At 35.1% G+C, this 22,763-nt stretch overlaps 2 protein-coding genes across 2 annotated transcripts; one reads left to right on the top strand and one right to left on the bottom strand.

Annotated features, from left to right (window-relative positions):
- Positions 1 to 9,144: 9,144 nt before the first annotated feature.
- LOC129892929 (uncharacterized) lies at positions 9,145 to 16,389 on the top strand. Its single transcript, XM_055968440.1, has 3 exons — positions 9,145 to 9,608; positions 14,466 to 14,537; positions 16,304 to 16,389. Exons 1-3 carry the CDS (start codon positions 9,326 to 9,328, stop codon positions 16,387 to 16,389), a joined length of 441 nt encoding a protein of 146 aa, XP_055824415.1. The 5' UTR covers positions 9,145 to 9,325.
- Positions 16,390 to 19,771: 3,382 nt separating this feature from the next.
- Positions 19,772 to 20,920, bottom strand: LOC129893385 (uncharacterized). Its single transcript, XM_055968899.1, has 4 exons — positions 20,788 to 20,920; positions 20,461 to 20,685; positions 20,252 to 20,376; positions 19,772 to 20,157 (listed from the first exon to the last, which is right to left on the bottom strand). Exons 1-4 carry the CDS (start codon positions 20,871 to 20,873, stop codon positions 19,895 to 19,897), a joined length of 699 nt encoding a protein of 232 aa, XP_055824874.1. The 5' UTR covers positions 20,874 to 20,920; the 3' UTR covers positions 19,772 to 19,894.
- Positions 20,921 to 22,763: the final 1,843 nt, after the last annotated feature.

The raw sequence follows: 22,763 nt of genomic DNA, 5'->3' as shown, positions 1-22,763 counted from the left end.
TCACATTTATATGCTTGCTATGACCATGTTGCATTGGATTTTTGGCCATAGATATTGCCAACTTGTTGTCAACCTTAATGACAGTAGATTCAATGTTATTTTGCTCTGGATCACGTAGAATCTTTCTTAACCATAGAGCTGATTAGTTGCACCAGCAATGATGATATATTCTGCAGAAGATTGAGCTACCACTTCTTGCTTCTTTTAATTTCATAAGAATATGCCTGAACCAAGTGTAAAATCATACCCAAATGTGCTTTTCATATCATCAAAGCTTCCTTCCCATTCACTATCTAAATAACCCATCAATTTCCCTTGCTCTTCTTTTTTAAACCAAATACTGTAAGCAGCAGTTCCTTTGTTATATATCAACGTTCGTCTAGAAACACCAAGATGAACTTGACTTGGAGCTTGCATAAACCTTGATAGAAGACTTGTCGCGAACATGTCAGGGCTTGTTGCTGTCAAATACAACAAACTATCAATTAGACTTTTATAAACTGCTGGATCAGCCCCATCACCTCCTTCAAACTTCAAAATCTTTTCATTGTGAACTAGTGGGGTCGATACAGACTTTCACCTCTCCATCTTGAACCTTTTAAAAAATATCCCATGCATATTTTCTCTGAGAAATGACAATTCTGTCAGTAGCTTGATGAATCTTAATTCCTAGAAAGTAACTCATTTCATCCCAATCTAACATTTTAAACTTGGTCTCTATTTCTTGCTTGAACTGATTCAACATAGCATCATTGCTTCTTGTTAATAGAAGATCATCAAAATAGAGTGACACCAAGAGAACATCTCCTCCTTTATCCTTCTTCATATATAAAGTGGCTTTATTTTCACTTCTTTTGAAGACATAATACATGAGATGGGCATCAATCTTACTGTACCAGGCTCGAGGAGCCTTCTTTAATCCATATAATACCTTATGTAGCTTGTAGAGTTTATCCTCTATTCTTGCAACTTGAAAGCCTTCTGGTTGGTCGACATAAATCTCCTCCTGGAAATGTGTAACACCCTCCAAAATTTTTCGCTAAGATTCGAATATTTTTTCACGTGAGTGTAGACTTAGACCGGAGGACTTGTAATTTCACACATGAGTTAGGATCAATTTCTAAGTAATTTAAGTGTGTTAGATGTGTTTAGGGGTCATAAGAGATCTCTAACACCAAGTCGAGTCCAAAGAACTCCAATCGATTAAGTTTTCGGGTGAGTTAGTATTAGGGTCAACTTCAAACGACCATATCTCTTTGAATATAATCAATTGGGTAGCCCACAACCTACCAAATTAAAGTTATTTGAGTCTTCTTTCCAATGCCACCGAGATTACATTTTTTGGAGTTTGGAGTCAAAAGTTAGGATCATTTTACTACAAACTAGTACTGCAGGAATTGCAGGCTTGGGCGACCACTGCAGGAAATTTAGGCTTGGCGCTCCAGTGGCGCGATGCACCACTATAGCACCAGAAAACAGCCTCAGTAGTTTGGTCCTTGGCGCGATGCGCCACTATTAGATGTGCAGGGTTTTAAGCCTATTTTGGCTTGGCGCTGCAGTGGCGCGACGCGCCACTATAGCGCCAGCAAGATTTTTGCCCAATTTTCCAGATTTTTGAAGAGGGGCAACTTGGACTTTTTCCCTAACTATATATACCTAACTTAGAATGTTTTTGGACTATTTTTCAGTCCTCCCTCTCTCTCTAAAAAGCCCTAGAAATTTCCCTTTCTTCTTCTCCAAATCCTTCTCCAACAAAGATTGCCTTCAAGATGCTTCAAGAATTCAAGTCTCCCATTGAAGACCCAACAATAAGGTTTTTTCAAAATCTACTCCAAGGTATGTAAGTCTAACCTAAAATATGGATTGAGTTCTTCCATATGCCCATAGATGTGTTGGATAGGAGTTGTGAAAGAGTTGAACCTTCTAAGAAGGTTTCTTTGAAAGTTTTCCTAAACTATAGAATGTTTTTAGATACTATTGGTTGATTGATGCTTTTAATGACTTGAGTTACTAAATAGTTATCTTTTATATTATTGACTACAAATGGATCTTTGTATATAGTTTTATAGGTATTGACGATATTTATTGAGTTGAGTTTTGTTGAGAGTATGGATTCATGTTTCATTCACATGAACCCAAGATGAGATTTCTTTGTCATAATTGTCTTGAGGTTAAGATGGATGGTTTTGTGTATATATGTATTGATTGGAATGAAAAGAATGAATTGGATAGTTAAGAATGTCCTTTTGCTTCTATAAAATGAACATATGACTAAAATAAGGATTTTGGAGTAGATGTTTGATGATTGATGTGACGATGATACTTGATAATGATGTGATGATAATGTTTGATGATGATGTGAATGATGCTATGATGATGATGATGTAATGATGATGTTTGATGACGATGTGAATGATGATATTTGACGATAATGTGAATGAAGAGGTTATGTTGATGAGGATGTTGTGTGATGAAGTGGATTGGAGTCTAATGTGATTATGTGGTATATGATTTGCATAATTTGAGTTGATTGGAGTCTTATGAATATTTTGAAAACAAATGATCTTTTGAGAAGGAGTTTTAAATAAATGATTGTGAGCATTTTTGCATAAACTATTTATACACTATTTTGAGTTTTAAAGAATGATTATTTGCATCTTTGATTTTAAAAAGAGTGTAAGCACGATTTGAGTTTGAAAAGTCTCTGAATTATCTCTTTGAATATGAGTATTTTGAGTATAAATGAGTTGAACATTTTTACATAAAAATGTCTATTTTGAGGTAGAGTTGAGGAGTTGGAATTATATTTTAAATGCATATAATATTTTCTACATCCATTGAGTTGAGATGGTATCAATTTAAAGAGAAGAGTTTGATGATTGAGATGAGTCGATTGGAAAGAGGGTCCAATGAGACCAGCCTAATTGAGTTTTGAAAAGAGTCCAATGAGACTAAATGAGTTGATTTGAAATTAAGTCCTAAGAGACTAAATGAGTATTTTGAATATTTTACTCACTTAATATCTATGTGCGTATTGAGTCTTAGGAGGACTATCGAGCACCGAATTGGATAAGAGTATTATCCATACTCAAATCCCATAAACTACGCCGCCAACGTAGGAAGGGATTGTACCGTGTCGGATGTTTCCCTATTTCATTATCCTGAAATGATAGGACTTGATTGATTGACGGATCCATAATTGGTTTGAGTTGTTCATACCCTGGCAAGTATGAACGGACGGAGCAACGACGTGACTCGTTGTGTATCACCTATATATAGGTGGTGGGATTATTGTCGGTTAGAGAAACTCCCAAATTGAGTGAATTGTGCATGATATGATTGGTTTGATTGAGATTGTTTGATGATTGAGTTGGATTGTATAACATTACTAAGTTCTATTTTGCATATTTATTTAGTTGAGCCCTTTGACTTGATTGTTGAGTTGATTGTATATGATCGGATTGGGTTAGATGCATTGTGACTGGATGGTACATGATTGGGTTGAATAGAGTGGTATATGATTAGATGGGATCGAATTGTAAATGAATGGATTGAACTGTATTGTACATGATTGGATTGGATTGTATGGTATATGATTGGTCTTTGTCTAAAAATGTATTTCTTACTTTAGACCTAGGACACTTTGATTGAGTCTCTCTTTTATCCTTATGATTTGAGGTATTTGAACCAACGTTATTCTTCCTTGAGGTATGTTTCATTCTGCCATATTACATACTCGTACATTCCATGTACTGACGTTCATTTGGTCCTGCATCATTTCATGATGTAGAGACAGGTTTAAGAGATCGTCAATAGAAGCACCATTGAGGATCTATACACACTCAGTGTATTGGTGAGTTCTTCCCTACATACGGAGGACACCATTTATGTATTCTTGCGTCGAGTTAGCCCTTTCTATTTTAATTTGAGGTATCCATGAACATGTCATTAGAACCAAATAGATAGTAGTGATAGAGGCTTCATAGACTAGATAGTGAAGGGTCGATTAAGTATTTCTTTCCTTAAATTATTCTTGTCAAACTATTTTTAATGACAAATATTAGAGTTGATTTGTTGGTCCATGGCCTTTATTCTTTAAGTTAGATTGATGTTTTGAGTTGCCCACCAAATATTCTCTTTATATTTTTGTCTTCCGTTGATTGAATGAATGAACGGATGTGTGATCAGGCTATGTGGTTCATTTGGGAGCTAGAAATAGTTTCTGAGTGCCGGTTACATCTAGGGTACCCTCCCGGGGCGTGACAAAATGTCCATTTAACAATGTTGATTTCACATCCAGATAATACAACTTCCAATTTGATTGAGTTGGCAAAGTAAATAGAAGCCTTATTGTATCATGTCGTGCAACAGGTGCAAATGTGTCTCCATAATCCAGACCTACAACTTGCGCATAACATTTCACAACAAGCCTTTCTTTGCATTTATAAACTGAGCTATCTGGATTAAGTTTGGTTCTTTAAACCCACTTCACCCCTATTATATTTCCATCTTTGGGTTTATCAACCAGCTTCCAAGTGTCATTCTTCTCTATCATACCAATCTCCTCCTTCATAACTTCAATCCAAACTTCATGTTTTGGTGCTTCTTGATAGCTATTTGGTTTCGATATTGCAACATTACATGTTTCATAAATCCCAGAAAGGGACCTTGTCTTCAAAATTGGCGAATCAAGTGAGGATTCCCTATCTGAGTCTTCATCTTCTTCCATATTTTCAAAGCCAAATGATTGGATTTCAGGCAGTGGTTGCAAGTTGTGAAAACCTGCATTATCTTTCTTAATTTTCTTCTTATCCAGTTCCAATAAGCATGATCATCCACTACTACATCTCTTCTGATGGAAATACTTTTTGTTTGCAAGTTGAGAACTCTATAACCCTTGGCTTGTGATGAATACCCAATAAAGATCCCCAATTCACCTTTCAGTTCAAGTTTGCTTTATTTGACTAAAGGAACATGATAATAGCAAATCGAACCAAATATTTTCAAATGCTTCCCAGATGGTCTTATTCCACTCCAATAAGATTTTTAAGTGCTTCGTAGATGATGTTATTCCACTCCATGCCTCAATAGGAGTTTTTCCGTCCACAACTTTAGTTGGCTGCCTATTTAATAAATACACTGAAGTATAAACAGCTTCTACCTAAAATCTTTCCGGTAGTTTCTTTTCAAGCAACAAACATCTAGCCATTTCAACAACAGTCCTATTCCTCCTCTCCAAGACTTCATTTTGTTCGGGCGAATAACTTACTGTCAACTTGTGATCAATCCTTATATATTCACTAGTTATTTAACTCATTTGAAGTGTATTCAACACCATTGCCCGACCTTAAAGATTTCAGTTTACAACCACTTTGTCTTTCAACAAAAGCTTTAAATTTCTTAACAACTGGAAACACTTGAGACTTGTTACTCAAAAAACACACCCAAGTCAACCTTGTTAAGTCATCAATAAAGAGAACAAAGTATTTATTTTGTCCCAAAGATGATATCTGCATAGCTCCACACACATCAGTATGAACTAGTTCAAGTTTTTTAGTTGCCCTCTAGATAGCACTTTTAGGAAATGCTTTCCTATGTACCTTACCCATCTGACATGGCTCACAAACTTCTTTAGATAGTAAAATCTTGGGTAAATGTTTAGTCAAGCCTCTTTCATACATGTACTTTAAAGTAGCATAGTTAAAATGACCATATCTTTTGAGCCACAATCATGACTCATCCATACTTGCAAAATTTACAATATCGAACTTCCATTCTAAAGGAAAAATTTTACCCACCATTTTCTACTTTAACAATCAAACTCTCTTCAGAGTCAAAAACCAAACGATGCTTGCCCTTGAAAAATAAGAAATAGCCTTTAGACATCATTTGAGCCACACTTAACAACTTACATGCTAAACAAGGAATGTATAACCATCATGTATAAACTTTGTACCTTTTGTAGTTTGAAAGGCAATCGAGCCCTTTCCAAGTGCATCTACTGTTTCACCATTTCCCATCCTAACTTTTGTCTTGATTGACTTGTCAAGTTTGTGAAACATGAGCTCATTGTGTGACATATGACTCATACATACACTGTCTATGAACCATGAGGATTTGTTGGTTGTATTTTCTTCATGATAAGCCATAAACAAGCTCTCTTCTTCCTTTTCCGACTGTTTAGTAGATGCCGCACATGACGTTGTTGTGGTTGATTCTGCTTGAACCTAAAATTCTTCTCAATATGACCCATTTTTCTACAAAATCTACATTAAATTGATGACTTTTCTTTGAATCAACAGTTCTTTTCTTGATGATTGGTTCTTTTACAATGATTGCAAGGTGGAAACTTTCCTTTCTTTGAAGATTCCTTCCATGTTTTGCCCTTTGCTACTTTAGCTTCGTCCATCCTTTTATTGTCCTTCAATGGCTGCTTGCCTTTATGCTTTTGCCTTTATGCCACTTCAACTACTTCATCATCTCTTATACTTGATCATTGTTCTTGAGCTTGCAACTTGCTGATCAACTGCGCTATGGATAAAGTCTTCAGATCTCAAGATTCCTCTATTGCTAAAATCATAGACTCGAACTGTGTTGGTAAGCTTATCATCATCTTCTCCACCATTTTTGAATCTAGAAAGGTTTCACGAAACAACCATATTTTGTTTACAATCTCCACAAGTTTGGCAGAATACTCTTTCATAGTATCTCCTTCTTTCATCCTTAACAGAATTTAACAGTCTTTCCTCTGTCACTTTCGTCGAACTCCTTTTTTATCTTCTCTCATGCTTCTTTAGGTGTTTTACAAGCCATTATTCTTGTGAAAATCACATTTGAAAATGCTGAATGCAGACATGTAAGAGTCTTTTGCTTCCTTGACTTCGCATCTTCATAAATCTTCATTTGTCAACTGTTAGGTTTGGTCCAAGTGGAGGAGGATCATCTTCACTTTCAATTATTTCGCATAGACTAATAGCTTTGAGATAAGACTTCATCTTTATCATCCATATGTGATAATTTTCTCATGTAAACATAGGAGGGCCTGCACCCAAGAAGTTGTTGGATGCCATGTTAGTGCTACTCAGCTCACTCACCTTAGAAGAACTGAAGAAAAAACTTATCTTTTTTCCTTCACAGGTCCCTCAAGAAGAAGGGCTCTTGATACCACTGTTAGTGGATGAAACTTTAGAGAAAAACATAAGGTTGAGCAGAAGACTTTTAGTTCATTCATCACAAATTGCAAAAGGCATACACACATATATCTACACTAGTTTTGGGGACGTGCTTTGCGCGTTTATCCCAAAATATTTTATCAATTTTATATTGCAAATGACATATTTTATTCCCTTCAAATCTATTGGAATTTACTAAATAATATCCATCCTTTTTATGATAGAAAGTACATATATCTTCCTAATAAAAAGAATACATCCTTAATTATAAAATTGACTAAAAGTGCATAAAGTAAAAATAACTAACTATTGTACAAATATAATTTTCAAATGAGGTTACGAAAATACTACATGGTAGGCTAATCTATACAAAGCAATAAATCACGGTAAATTCTTAATATTAATAACAACAAAGCAATAGAAAGTTGTACAATAACAACAAACAAGAAACATAAACACTAAACAAAACAATTAAAAGAGACAAGAGAACAAACATAGATATTTTCTTATTTTTTTCAATTGATATTATGTCAAATATCTCTATTTATAGAATATGATTGAGGAACACAAAAAGTTGTCATGAATATGCCATTAATCTATTTGATGAGTGAGGATGAGATATGTGATTAAAAATCATAGTGAATATAATTAGTGAGAGTTACATATATTCACAAATAGAGAGTTAGTGGTAATAAAATTTATGTAATATAATTCACATTAATACAGATATATATATATATATATATATATATATGTATATATGATATTTTAAGAAGTGAACATCCTTCTTAGTAGCAGGGTTCGGGGAAAGATTAGGAAATTTATTTCACTATATTTTTTACTAGGGACAGGGCCTACCACAAGAATATTTTTTTATTGGGGCGATATATCTGGAAATACAAATTGTCAATCTTTTCTTTCATCTCAGGAGAAATACGATCGGAAGGAGCTAATTCAAACCCCTCCGGTAATATAAGAACAACCCCCACGTTCAACCCCCCTTTTTTTACCATTAGCAAGAACCTGTTTCAGTTGCATATCATAAGGAATTCAAACAACTACTTCAAATACAATATCAGGAAGTACCGCTCGTGGAGCCTCAATTTCCATGGGCTTATTAGCTAAATGACAATTGGCACATACAATACGCCCAGTCGCTTCTCGTGGATTTTCATAACCCTACTGTGCAATATATATATATATTGGTTTGCATGATTTTTTTCTTTTTGTGAAGGGCAAACATAACTATTCATATTTCCAATTGGAAGATGAACAAAACAAAAAATTTATGAATCTACTCAAACATGAAACTAATACAAATAATACATATTTAAGAGACTTTATGGTGGTTGATTCATGTACTAATATGATGATTTATTATTTAATATTTAATTATTAAATAATTTGTAACATTTTAATTAAATGTAGGGGTAAAACCGTAATATAAATTTTGCCTAAAATTCTTCTTACTTTTAATATAATATGATAAGTTTATAAAAGTTAGTAGAGGACCATACCTATCCAACTAGTATTGTACTTTTCTTACAAGACATATTCCACAAAACAAGGGCTACCATGCATGTACAAACTAGACAAAATATTCAAAAAAGAACTACTCCCTCCGTTTAAAAAAAAAGGTCTAGTTTGACTTGACATGAAGTTTAAGAAATCAAAGAAGACTTTTTCATCTTGTGGTCCTAAATTAAAGTTATGTCAAATGTACTAAAACACCCTTTAATCTTGTAGACTTAAACATGCCACGTGGAAAGTTGATATTAAAATTTTACCAAAAAAAAAATGGGTCATTCTTTTTGAAACAGATTAAAAATGAAAAGAGGTCATTCTTTTTGAAATGGAGGGAGTATCAAACTAAAGACTATTTAGAAAATTTTCATTTTCTAACAACCCTTTCAAAATCTCAGAATAGGTTTGGTGAAAAAAATGAATATGTATCAAGAGGTGTTCTAAAAGAAGGAAGAAAATCTTTTGCATTTGTTCAGGTGTCCATCAGAAAAGAGGGCTCTGAGAATTATACTCAGAGATTTGATACTCCTTATCAAGGGTATTAACAGATAGCCACTAGGAAAGAACCAATTCATGATAGTAAGGAAAAGAAGAAGTGGTTAGGTCCACTACCTACTCCATCAGACAAAATGCAGGATTTAATCCGAGAATATGCTGTCATGATCCTCAAAGATGTTACACGTGCGAGGCTTGAGAAGGGATCAACAGCTAAAGGGAGTGACAATGACTCTACGGGAAAGAGAAATAGCTCTTTAGATCCATCAACATCGACTAATGGAGAAATATCTACTCTTTTACCTGCCAAATGGACCAATATGCAGGGCTTACCAAGAGAGCACGAGGCAGGCCAAAACCGTCTCTATGTACTATACACTCGCCAGGAATCTGAGACTTCACCAGATGTTGTGACAGGCATGTTATATATCTTTTCTCGGAATTGTTATGTACTACTTGACCCCATTTCTACCCTTTCATATGTGTCTCCTTTTGTTTCTATGAGTTCTGGGTTTAGTCCTAAAAGTATCCCCGAATCCTTCTCAGTTTCCACTCCTATTGGTGAGTTTATTGTTGTTAGGAGGGTCTATAAAAATTGTGTGGTGGTTGCTTTGAATAAGAAAACTTTGGTGGATTTAATAGAGCTTGCTATGATAGTTTTTGATATAATTTTGGGGATGGATTGGCTCCACTCGTGCTATGCGTCTCTTGACTATAGAACCCGAAAACTTACCTTTCATTTTCCAAACGAACTTGTGTTAGAATGGGGGGGGTAGCTCTATGGTGCCTAAGGGAAAGTTTATTTCTTATCTTAGATCCCGAAAAATGATTTTCAAGAGGTGTCTGTACCATCTATATTTTACAAGTGAAAATTGGTCGATGAAGAAATTACAATCGATTTCTAGGCCTTCCATGTTCAAAATTGAAGTTGGGTCATCCACCTTTCAAAGGTACAAAAGTTTCACTGGGCATTTTGAAAGTAGCATCAAAGGTATGTGAATGTTTTAAGTCTTGGAGCAATTCTTTCCCTTTTTTTGCATATTTTCAGCCTCGTTGATGGACGTAGAGTATTGTTCTAAAGCTCTACTAATCAGATTCCATACTTCAATGTACTTACCCCATATAGCTAAACAGATGAGATACTACATATGGTTGCATTTCACATAACATCATTGAAGAAAAAAACCCATTTATATTTGTTGACAATCGAGAAATCATCGAGAGCTAGCAATACTAAGATCAGAAACATAGTGAATAAAAGCGAAACTTTTGCCTATCGCAATTTTCACTTCCAGTCAAATGTAGAGAAAGAAGTTGATATTGATTCCCTTGTCCTTTTGGCTAACTGTAATACAACCTAACTTTTAATCTTGATTATAATCATAGTCAGCCAACCTAGCAATTTTTCTGATCCTCTTGCCTCGTCTCAAAACGTCCGTCATAATTGGTGTGTCTACCTCAGTAGGGGTGCTATTGTTATCAACGTTTATCTTATCTCGGTTAGCCAATAAAGTCTCAGGAGTTTGACGTACCATCCCAGATTGAATTCCGTTTGATATCATTTTACGGCTACTAGAACCATGCGTCGCTCTGAAAACGCCCCATAGATAGTATTTCTGTTGGTATCCTGCCAACCAATTCCCTCAAATAACTTAACAATGAACACGAAATAACAACATCTTATGAAAACTAAGATCTAAGCCCCATAAGTAAAAACTTACTCCAGTGACGCAGGGGCAGTTCTGTGGATGTGAAAACCAACAGCTCCCTAAATGGCGTAAAAGCTTGGAGAGCATGTTCCACAATATTCCCCTTAGTCCCGATTCCCTTTTTATTTATTTACTTTCCGCTTCTTATTGTATGCCATTACCAATGAAATGCTTAACGAATGCTAAGAGGCTTGGGTGAGGTACCTCCGGGTGTCTCATTCGCCGTGTCACGTCTAGGCCCTAGGCTCGGGTCGTGACAAAAACCTTCCAACTTAGCACCAATATGTTGATCAAGGCATATCTCCTAAACACATATGGATAACCACATTATTGATTCCTTGTATAAATTTCTACCGGGTAGCATGCCTTTTATTCAACTTACCTTGTCTTTTCAAGTAATTAAGGCTTTGATGATCTGAACTAATGAAAAACATCAAAGGCCAAATATAACACTATCAATTAGCTAAAGCCCTAACAACATCATACCGGGTAGTGAAATTCCACTTGTGAATTTGGGGAGGGTAGAGTTTATGGGGACCGTAGAGGGGATGTTTTTAGAAGACTCTCGGATCAAGTATAGAAAATCAAAGAAGGTATGAAAAGGAAAAACGATAGTAAAAAACATATCATCTAATAAGGAAATAATAACAACAACAAATAGTGTGATAAGTATATCATATGCAATATTTATAGTTTATTGTAGCACCACACACCTGTTAACTAAAGCACATTATAAAAAAAATTGATCTTGCATGAAAATGACACAAATAGCCTTCCCCAATGCATGAAACTCAACGTCAAGGATCTTGCCATAATTCGCAAGTTGCAATAAATGAGACAAACTAAGCTTATATTTCAACTTCTTAAAAGACTCATCTTACTTTACCTCCTATAAAAGCTTGCTAACCCATGGAAGATCCTAACCTCTTAATGCTCTTCAGAGTTGGTAAATCCCTTATAGCCTTTAGTTTGGTCTCATCAACTTCTAAGCCCTTCCCACTTACTACAAACCCCAAGAAACAACCCTAAAAATCATATTTATTAAAGTTTGCATAAACTTTCTCAGTCTTAAGTATTTCAAAACTAGATTGTACATTAAGAAGATAATCATTTAAGGAATGTCTATACAAGAATATCATCAAAATAAACAAGAACAAACTTGCCAAAAATAATCTCAAGAAACGAGAATATCATCATTAATGTGTTAGTGAATTCTCCAAAATAAAGTTTGTCTCTTGAATTTCTTAAACTAACGATTCTGTTATTGAGTCCATCCAAATGTTCTCCTTGTTGATGGACTGAATTTGCAAAGAAAATTTGGGGAGTGAAGCTGCAAAATTTATTATTTCTCCTCCCTTTTGGAATAATGTCGTTCATGCTCTTAAAATTGGCGGTCCTTTGACTAAAGTACTCGTTTGGTGGATAAAAAACCATCAATGAGCTACAGTTATTAAGCTATGGATAAGGTTTATAAGGAGACTATCGAAGATCTATTTAATGGCAACGAGTAGAAATATAGTAGAAATTGAGATCATTAATAAAAGGTGGTCATATCAACTTCATGAACTTTTGGACGTAGTCCGGAATATTTTGAACATGAATGTTTTCAAGATAAACCTGATTTGGATATACTAGATTCAAAAGTGTGGAAGCTAGAAGGGCTTTATGAACGTATTGCAAAGTTGGTCCCTAATATTAAAGATCAAGATATTCTAACAGATCAACATAGTATTTACAGGAACACTGAGGAACTTTTTGGAACTACAATGGTAATTATGAGTTTCATTAAATACAATAGAGCATTGTGGTATTTTACAACAATCAAAATATAATTGGTCAAACTTTTTTAGACATAATTGATGAGGCTAATGGATGGCTGACTAGAGTTCTAATTTCATGTGAGGTGATATTGCTGCGACAAGTGGAATTTCCTAGAATATTTATGGTTCAAAGGGGAGTGCTTCAAGCATAGATAGTAAGGGAAAACAAGTATCAATAAGTCGATTTATAATTGAGGATGAACAAAATAGCGGTGATGAATGAAATTTTGACATTCTTGAAGAAGAATAAGAGGTTGATCCTTTTGTATCTTGATTTTGTTTTTGCTTGTCCTATGGAGGATTTTTTGTCTAACTACTTTTTTAAAAATTGAAAGAATCACACTTATAGGGTTTTGTTAACTTACTACATGAAGACAATAGGTTAACATATTCCCCATTTGTTGTTTTCCTTTAATACATTTAATTTTTAAGGCAACCACATTTAGTATAGAAGGTTTTTCGGTTTTCTTATTGGAAACAAATCAAAATAGACAGTATTAATTACTAACCACAACTTATTAAAAATCATACCAAGAAGAGAAATAGATTCTCGCTGAAGAGTCTCAATGTTCTAGTGTTTCATCACGTACAATAGAGCACTGAGGCATTGATCCAACTTCTTCAGACATATTAATGAGACTAATGAATAGATGACCGGAGTTCTAATTTCACTAGAGGTGATGTTGCTGGGACTAGTGAAATTGTCTAGAGCATATATGGTTCAAGGGGGAGCGCTTCTTGCTTAGACAGCAAGGGAAAAGAAGTAGCAATAAGTCACTCCATAATTGACGAAGTCAAAAAGGAAAAAGAAGACAATGAGCAATATATATGATGATGATGAACAAGATTTTGACATTCTTGAATGAAGAACAAGATATTGATCCTTTTGTATCTTGATTTTCATGTTGCTCATCATGTGGAGGATTTTTTGGCTAACCACGTTTTCACACATATAGGGTTTTGTAAATGTACTACATGAAGGTAGTAGGTTAACATTGTCCCCTATCGAAAGAGTAGAACATATCACTAGTCAAAACCAAAGTCTTCTATAAATGTAGTTATTAAATACCAAGAACATCTTTTCATGTTCATTAAAAAAAGGCAGAGTAGAAATTTAACAATGACATTGGGTAACAATCTAAGCGTACCGATGTACAGCAACTTGAAGACAGTATACACAATAGACAAAGGCGTTAGAGAATCCTTTGTCACCACAATGTAGGCATATTGTCGTCGCCTGGACAACATGGCAAAATAATTGTTAAAACTGCAGTTATATGCATAGAAATATACAAATAATGCAAAAGATCCAGATACTCTATCTAATGGAAGTTGTAGCAAGAAATTAATGCATATGACATAGTCTCCACTCTACAGGTTTAGCGGCTGTAATGAGTCAAATCAACTCTAAGTTGTCCTATCAATGGAGACTGAATATGATATTCATTTGCTCTCTCTATGGTTGTGTTGGTGGAGATAACTAGAGTATCACAATTCTGAATCCTCTTCATCGAGAAATTATTTATATATTATAAATACAAGGTTAAAATTTCTATTATATTTTGTCATGATTTTTTCACTTTATTTCTTTTTTGATATGTTTTTTTCTTGAACCGAGGGTCTATGAAAATTTATATTGTATATACAAGGTCAAAATTATATTTTATGTGTGTATATAATAGTTATGAATTCCCATTACTTCTTCTTGTATTTACTTTTTCTTATATTCCATGGAGTCAATTCAGGTGTGTTCAAGCATGTTCAGACCACCACACAGGGGCAACTCAACCGTAAAGTCACAGAAGCAATGGCTATAGGCCCCCGAAATATATATATATATATATATATATATATATATATATATATATATATTATTCTACTTTTTATTTTTCTAATTCACTTCAATTTGAATCAATCTTGGTTTAACATTATCTTTTTAATTTTTTTTGTGTCTTCTTAGACATCTCAACCTTAAACTAATTAGATTATCAAATAATTAAATCCCAAAAGACATTGTCTTAATTTTGAATGTCTTCTAAAGTGTAACAATCACTACAATATTGATGATTTAGATTTAGTTTAGTAATTAAAAGAAATACAAAATATTATACAAGTAAAAATGATACTATAATTGGTATATTCAATCAAATAAAGTCTTAATTCTATTTTTAAATATTTCTACTACTAGAATAATTTTGATAGTTTGTGTAACAATTGACTCAATTGGAAAAGTTTTCAAAACTATAATCAGTAAATTATTGCGGTGTTATCTACTGTACAATAATTTATATACGTCTATTTGTGTCTTACGAATTATTGCAAGAAATATTTCGTTGCTAATTATAAAAATATTAATTAGCAAATTATAATTAACTATCATATATTTTAAGAATTTATGAGAAAAAAGTATATAATATTTTATCAAATAAACATAAGATCTATTTTTTCAAAATATTATTGAAACTCAAAAAACACAACAGATTTATAACAATCAAAGATAAAAAATAACACAAGTGGGAAAAATCTTAGACACATACCATGTGGAAACAGAAATAATCAAGGATTGATGAATTCGGAACTGTATTAGAATCTCGTAAACGGGATGGAGCGACAGAGTTTTTGTTGAAAATTCAAGCAATCCTATCCTATCACCTTTTTGTTGATTAAAGTTAACGTTACAGTCTAGCAATTTGATGAAAATAAGGAAAACACAATAGATGTAAAATAAGGAAAACACAATAGATGTTTTATGTATACATTTAATAATTGGTCAAGCTATTTAATGATTGGTCAAACTTTATAGATTAATGCAATCTCGTAGGTGTGGTCTGGGAAAAGCAAAACGTACACAAAACTTACTCATATCTTGAATAGATAAAAAGATTGTTGGGGAAGCTTAGTAGCTTAGTTGGTTGGTTGCTTGAACTTTCATCTTTTTGGTGAGGGTTCGATTCCCCACATTGTAATCTCCTCCCCTATTTCCCCTACCCCCAATTTTTTTTTATAAAAAGATTGTTATAATTTCATAGTCATAGGTAGTCATAGGTGGGCTATGATAATAGTATAATGTAGATAATACTTATTTATACAATATATAAAATATCGAGGTTAAAGAAACAACAAGTAATTTTGTATAATAAATGTATCAAAATTATTTTATGAGCACTTATTTATATCAATTTTTCAACTAAAAAACAATACCCCGATCAACCATTAAGGGTATAACATATCGGGACAATAATACATTAGTTCCTCAATTATTGATAAATATTAATATTGTTCCTAGTGATATATGATTGAACACATTTAACTTTTAAATTGACATGCCATTCAAAAGGATGCTTTATTTATGGTTTGTCAAGCCGTCCAAATTGACATTTGTTTTATTGGATTGTCATGCCATTTAAAATGACACTTTTTGATTTGTTATCTCTTTTAAATTGAGATTTTTGAAAAATTCAAGATGTTATTTTGTCCAAAGTAAGACATTGGATCATTACTTTATTGATTGTTCATATAAGGCCATATTTGCATAGTTTATATTGCATTTATGTTGCTACTGCCACTAACATTGTTATTGCAGATTTTGTGATACACCATTCACACCAAATTCAGATTAGGTCGTCTGCCTTTCAAAGACACATTGGATGTCACCTTCCTAAACTGTGACATTTCAAGTTTAAATTGGGTCGTCCGTCTTTCAAGGGACGCATTGGGACGTCACCTCCCTAAAAAGTGACATTTCAAGTTCAAATTGGGTCGTCCATTTTTCAAGGGATACATTGGAACATTACCTTCCTAAAAAGTGGCATTTCAAGTTCAAATTGAGTCGTCCTCCTTTCAAGGGACACATTGGAACGTCACCTCCCTAAAAAGTGATATTTCAAGTTCAAATTGGGTCGTTTGCCTTTCAAGGGACACATTGGGACATCACCTCTATAGAAAGTGACATTTCAAGTTCAAATTGGATCGTCCGCCTTTCAAGTGGACACATTAGATGTCACCTCCCTAAAAAGTAATATTTCAAATTCAAATTGGGTCATCCACCTTTTAAGGGACACATTGGGTTGTCACATCCCTTCAAATGACATTTCAAATTAAAATTGGGTCGTCCACCTTTCAAGGGACACTGGGTTGTCACACCCCTTGAAGTGACATTTCAAGTTCAAATTGGTTCGTCTGCCTTTCAAAAGACACATTGGGTTGTCACATCCCTTCAAGTGACATTTCAAATTTAAATTGGGTCATCCACCTTTCAAGGGACACATCAGGTTGTCACATCCCTTCAAGTGAAATTTCAAATTTAAATTTGTTCGTCCGCCTTTCAAGGGATATGTTGGGTTGTCACACCTCTTCAAGTGACATTTCAATTTAAATTGGGTCGTTCGCCTTTCAAAGAGAAACTTTGGGTTGTCACATCCCTTCAAGTGACATTTCAAAATTGAAGTGTAACATCCCTCAAACATTTTCCCTAAGATTCAGACCATTCTTGTATTCGGGTAGGGTCAAAATCTATTATTGTGAAGTATATGCTTGAGCTAAGATGAGTCCCTGAGTAATTGAAGAGTATTGGAGGTGATGTGGGGTCACAAAGGACCCCTAGGACCAAGCTAAGTCCAAAAGGTTCGTCGTGGCTAAGTTTTAGGATGAGTTCGTTTAAAGGGGTCGACTTCTAATGACCCTATCTTTTGAAAGATGATAATTTGGGTGGCCCACGACATATCAAATTAAAGGTCATCGAGTCTTCTTTCCAACGCCACCAAGAATGTAATTTTTGGAGTTCGGAGTTATACGATACGACGATCCCAAGATGAACTAACACGACAGGAATTTCAGGCCTGGGGTACAACTGTTGGGAATCTGGGCTTGGCGCCGCAGTGGCGCGATGCGCCACTATCGCACTAGGAACAAGCCTCAGTAGTTTGGCCCCTGGCGCGGCGCGCCACTATGAGGTTTGCAGGGTTTTCAAGCCTATTTCCAGAACCTAAAAAATATGGCCTTGGCGCTGTAAGGGCGCGACGCGCCACTATCGAGCCAAGAACATGCCTCAGTAGTTCGGTCCTTGGCTCGGTGCGCCACTAACTGATGTGCAGGTTTTAGGCCTAATCGACCTGGCGCTACAATGGCGCGATGCGCCACTATCGCTCCAGGAGCATTTTCAGCCTATTTTTCAGAATTTTGGAGAGAGGGCAATTTGGGAATTGTCCCAAATTATATATGTATCAGCCTTATCATGTTTTGGGACCATTTTCAATCCCTCACTCTCTCTCTAAAAAGCCCTAGAAATCCCTCTCTCTCTCTTCTTCTTCTTCTTCTTCTCTATTTCCAACAAGAGATTGTTCCAAGAGCTTCAGGACTTCAAGCTTTCCATTGAAGACCCAACAACAAGGTTTCTTCAAGAATCTATTCTAAGGTATGTAAGCCTACTCAAAGCATGAGTTGAGTCCACCCATGTGCCCTACTCTTCTTTGAGGTTAGATGTCCATGAGAATGGAGTTTCTTGATATGGTTCATGTTTGAATGAGTCTTGCCTACTATCAATTTGATTCTTATTGTGTTGAAGTTGTTGAGCTAAGAATTTCTAAACCTTCATGTTAGCATGAGTTGATGGAGATGGTTTGTTAATATGCCTTGTTGATTTCCTTAACCATGTGATTATGTGGAATGTGTCAATTTCCTTAAATGTGTTATTCCTCTTGAATTGTTGGTTTAAAACCTTAGAGTTGTGACGAGTCCTAATGAGGTGATAAATGAGGAGAGGATTGGTTTGTTATGTTTGTGGGATGTTATGAATGCTTATTAAATTAGGCTTGATTGAGTTGATTGGAGGATATAATTGATGAGTGGACAAGGTCCTAAATGAGACTTGCCATTATGACTTGATTGAGTTGAAATGAGAATAAAGTTGATGAGTTGGCAAAGTCCTAAATGAAACTAGCCGTGAGGGCTTGTTTGAGATGATTGGAGGGAGTCTTATGAGCATGGAGTCATAGAAGGAGTATCGAGCACCGAAGCGGGTGAGAGTATAGTCCATACTTGAACCCCAGAAACTACGCCGCCAACGTAGGTAGGGATAGAACCGTTAAAGTCGGATGCTTCCCGTGGGATCGAACCGTTAAAGTAGGATGTTTCCCCTTTTATTATCCTAAAATGATAGGACTTGACTAATCGATGGAATCCATGATTAGGGAGGCGTTCATGCCCTGGCAAGGTATGGACGGACGTGGCAACAATGTCTAATTATTGTACTATCACTGGCTCATAAGTAATGGTTGTCGGATAAGAGAAACTCTCATTTAGGTCTTGATAGTGCTCCGAGTCAGTTGAGTTGAGTGGCATGAGAATTGGTCCCGTCTAAACCAATTCTTGTTAGACTTAGGACACTTGAGTGAGTCCTTTTAGTTTCCGGAGGATGTTGAGCTCCTTGTATTGTTTTGTGTTGTTTCATGTATTTTGATTGTTGGTAGCCTTTGGGTTGTAATTGGCTCCTCCTAGACTTTGATAGAGGCTTCATAGACTAGAGTGTGGGGAGGTTGAACTGTTATTTTGAGGAGTTTTATTGTGTTCATTTTGTTGAGTTGATAGTGTTTGGCCTTCGGCCCCCATAATGTGAATAGTGTGTATGATTGAATCCTCCATTGAGTGAATGTGACTGAATTAGATGGTTCGCTTGAAGGCTAGAAATGGCTTTCGAGTGCCGGTCGCGCCTAGGGTACCCTCCCGGGGCGTGACATGAAGTTGGGTCATCCGCCTTTCAAAGGTACAAAAGTTTCACTGGGCATTTTGAAAGTAGCATCAAAGGTATGTGAATGTTTTAAGTCTTGGAGCAATTCTTTCCCTTTTTTTGCATATTTTCAGCCTCGTTGATGGACGTAGAGTATTGTTCTAAAGCTCTACTAATCAGATTCCATACTTCAATGTACTTACCCCATATAGCTAAACAGATGAGATACTACATATGGTTGCATTTCACATAACATCATTGAAGAAAAAAACCCATTTATATTTGTTGACAATCGAGAAATCATCGAGAGCTAGCAATACTAAGATCAGAAACATAGTGAATAAAAGCGAAACTTTTGCCTATCGCAATTTTCACTTCCAGTCAAATGTAGAGAAAGAAGTTGATATTGATTCCCTTGTCCTTTTGGCTAACTGTAATACAACCTAACTTTTAATCTTGATTATAATCATAGTCAGCCAACCTAGCAATTTTTCTGATCCTCTTGCCTCGTCTCAAAACGTCCGTCATAATTGGTGTGTCTACCTCAGTAGGGGTGCTATTGTTATCAACGTTTATCTTATCTCGGTTAGCCAATAAAGTCTCAGGAGTTTGACGTACCATCCCAGATTGAATTCCGTTTGATATCATTTTACGGCTACTAGAACCATGCGTCGCTCTGAAAACGCCCCATAGATAGTATTTCTGTTGGTATCCTGCCAACCAATTCCCTCAAATAACTTAACAATGAACACGAAATAACAACATCTTATGAAAACTAAGATCTAAGCCCCATAAGTAAAAACTTACTCCAGTGACGCAGGGGCAGTTCTGTGGATGTGAAAACCAACAGCTCCCTAAATGGCGTAAAAGCTTGGAGAGCATGTTCTCCACCAATCATATCTTCAACCAAACGATCAAATTCCTGCTTGTGTCTGTACCGAGAAAATTAAAATGACAACAAAGCGAAGTTGATGAAAAGTACTAAGCATAAAATGGTGAAAATTCAAAGTAATTACCTTGCTTCCGAAGGGAAGAAATATAATTCAATATCATCATCAGTAGCCTCTGATGTGTTGAAACACTTGGGCCACAAATAGGATTTTGGAACCATTTCAAAGTGAAGATAAAGTGCAAGTAGCTTTGCTTTTTCAGAAACCGTTTGGCTTGCTTTGACGGAGAGGTGAGCCACAACTCCATTAAGCGTCACATACTCTTTGTTGTTCCATATGTTATAGCAACCTCTGCCAAAAAATGTGCAAGAAAATAGACATTTTCATTCACATTTCACAATACAACAGATCCATATTGATAAATTCCAAATAATCTGTGAGATATCTACTCACCTCCAAATAGGATCATGAACAGGTTGTACAGCATGACTATGCTCTACCAAATCATTTCCAGGTGGGACAACATCAGAATTCGTCATTCTAGTGAGTTCATTCTCCTCACAATCATCGCACACCCAATAGACAAATTCATTGAATGTGACATTGTCAAGGCAATAACTGAAGATAGTTATAACACACAAGATTATTAAACCATCATCAGTATTTAATGACAATCATTCCATAGAAAACAAAAATTACAAAAAAGAGGTGAAACTAGACGACACATGATAGATAATTGATTATTAAGACAGAAAAAAACTAGAGAAAGAAGAAGATAGAAATTGAAATCGAGAGTCATCTATGACACAAGTTTTGAGTAATCAGGTCAATAATTAGCCTAAGATACTAAATTACCTCCATTAGACAAGAGATTCAAAGAACCATAGATGGATTTCCATGAGGATAAACTCAACTTAGTGACTATTGACCATGGAGTCTCCGTCATTCACAAGTCTTTAAAACACCATGAATCCTCATCATCTCCCTTTTCCACAAAGTAACCACATGTGAAGCATTATCACTCTCATGGCAAGGTGAAAAATGTGGTATCTTAAAGATTCTATCCAACCACAAGGATTTTATTTTGATCCCTCTTTATTCCCGACAAACAAAAACAAAGGCCATTTATCCTTCCAATTTTATCATATGCCTTGAAAGAAACAACAAAGTCCATCGAAATATCCAACCAAGGTCCACTCAAAATAGGCAAATGTGTTATAAACCTTGAGGTAACATTTTAGATATAGTTTGCTTGTGTTCTCGACGTTGGCTATGCATCCTTTCTACATTCCATCTCATGTGTGGCCAATAAGTTTTTCCGCTAAAAATGTCGTAAGAGTCTTATGAACCCCAAAGTGTTCCATCATTCCACCATTATGGGCCTACGTAGAAAATGACTCTTTCATGGAACACCTAGCAACATAATTTACTAGATTTAAACAAGATTATCAAGTCGATAGAATCTTAGCTAATACATTAGATAACGAGCACTATAGATATTGCGGGACCCAATATCACTAGCATATAAATCTTTTATATGTTTAAAACCTTCCAACTTAGCACCAACATGTTGATCAAGGCATATCTCCTAAACACATATGGATAACCACATTATTGATTCCTTGTATAAATTTCTACCGGGTAGCATGCCTTTTATTCAACTTACCTTGTCTTTTCAAGTAATTAAGGCTTTGATGATCCGAACTAATGAAAAACATCAAAGGCCAAATATAACACTATCAATTAGCTAAAGCCCTAACAACATCATACAGGGTAGTGAAATTCCACTTGTGGATTTGGGGAGGGTAGAGTGTATGGAGACCGTAGAGGGGCTGTTTTTAGAGGACTCTCGGATCAAGTATAGCAAATCAAAGAAGGTATGAAAAGGAAAAACGACAGTAAAAAAACATATCATCTAATAAGGAAATAATTACAAAAACAAATAGTGTGAGAAGTATATCATATGCAATATTTATAGTTTATTGTAGAACCACACACCTGTTCACTAAAGCACATTATAAAAAAATTGATCTTGCATGAAAACGACACAAATAGCCTTCCCCAATGCATGAAACTCAACGTCAAAGATCTTGCCATAATTCGCAAGTTGCAATAAATGAGACAAACTAAGCTTATATTTCAACTTCTTAAAAGACTCATCTTACTTTACCTCCTATAAAAGTTTGCTAACTCATGGAAGATCCTAACCTCTTAATGCTCTTCAGAGTTGGTAAATCCCTTATAGCCTTTACTTTGGTCTCATCAACTTCTAAGCCCTTCCCACTTACTACAAACCCCAAGAAACAACCCTAAAAATCATATTTATTAAAATTTGCATAAAATTTCTCAGTCTTAAGTATTTCAAAACTAGATTGTACATTAAGAAGATGATCATTTAAGAAATGTCTATACAAGAATATCATCAAAAT

Source organism: Solanum dulcamara, chromosome 6 (assembly GCF_947179165.1).
Source record: "Solanum dulcamara chromosome 6, daSolDulc1.2, whole genome shotgun sequence".
Taxonomy (NCBI): domain Eukaryota; kingdom Viridiplantae; phylum Streptophyta; class Magnoliopsida; order Solanales; family Solanaceae; genus Solanum; species Solanum dulcamara.
Note: the sequence above shows the minus strand (reverse complement) of the source record. Positions and strands in the feature narration are given on the sequence as shown.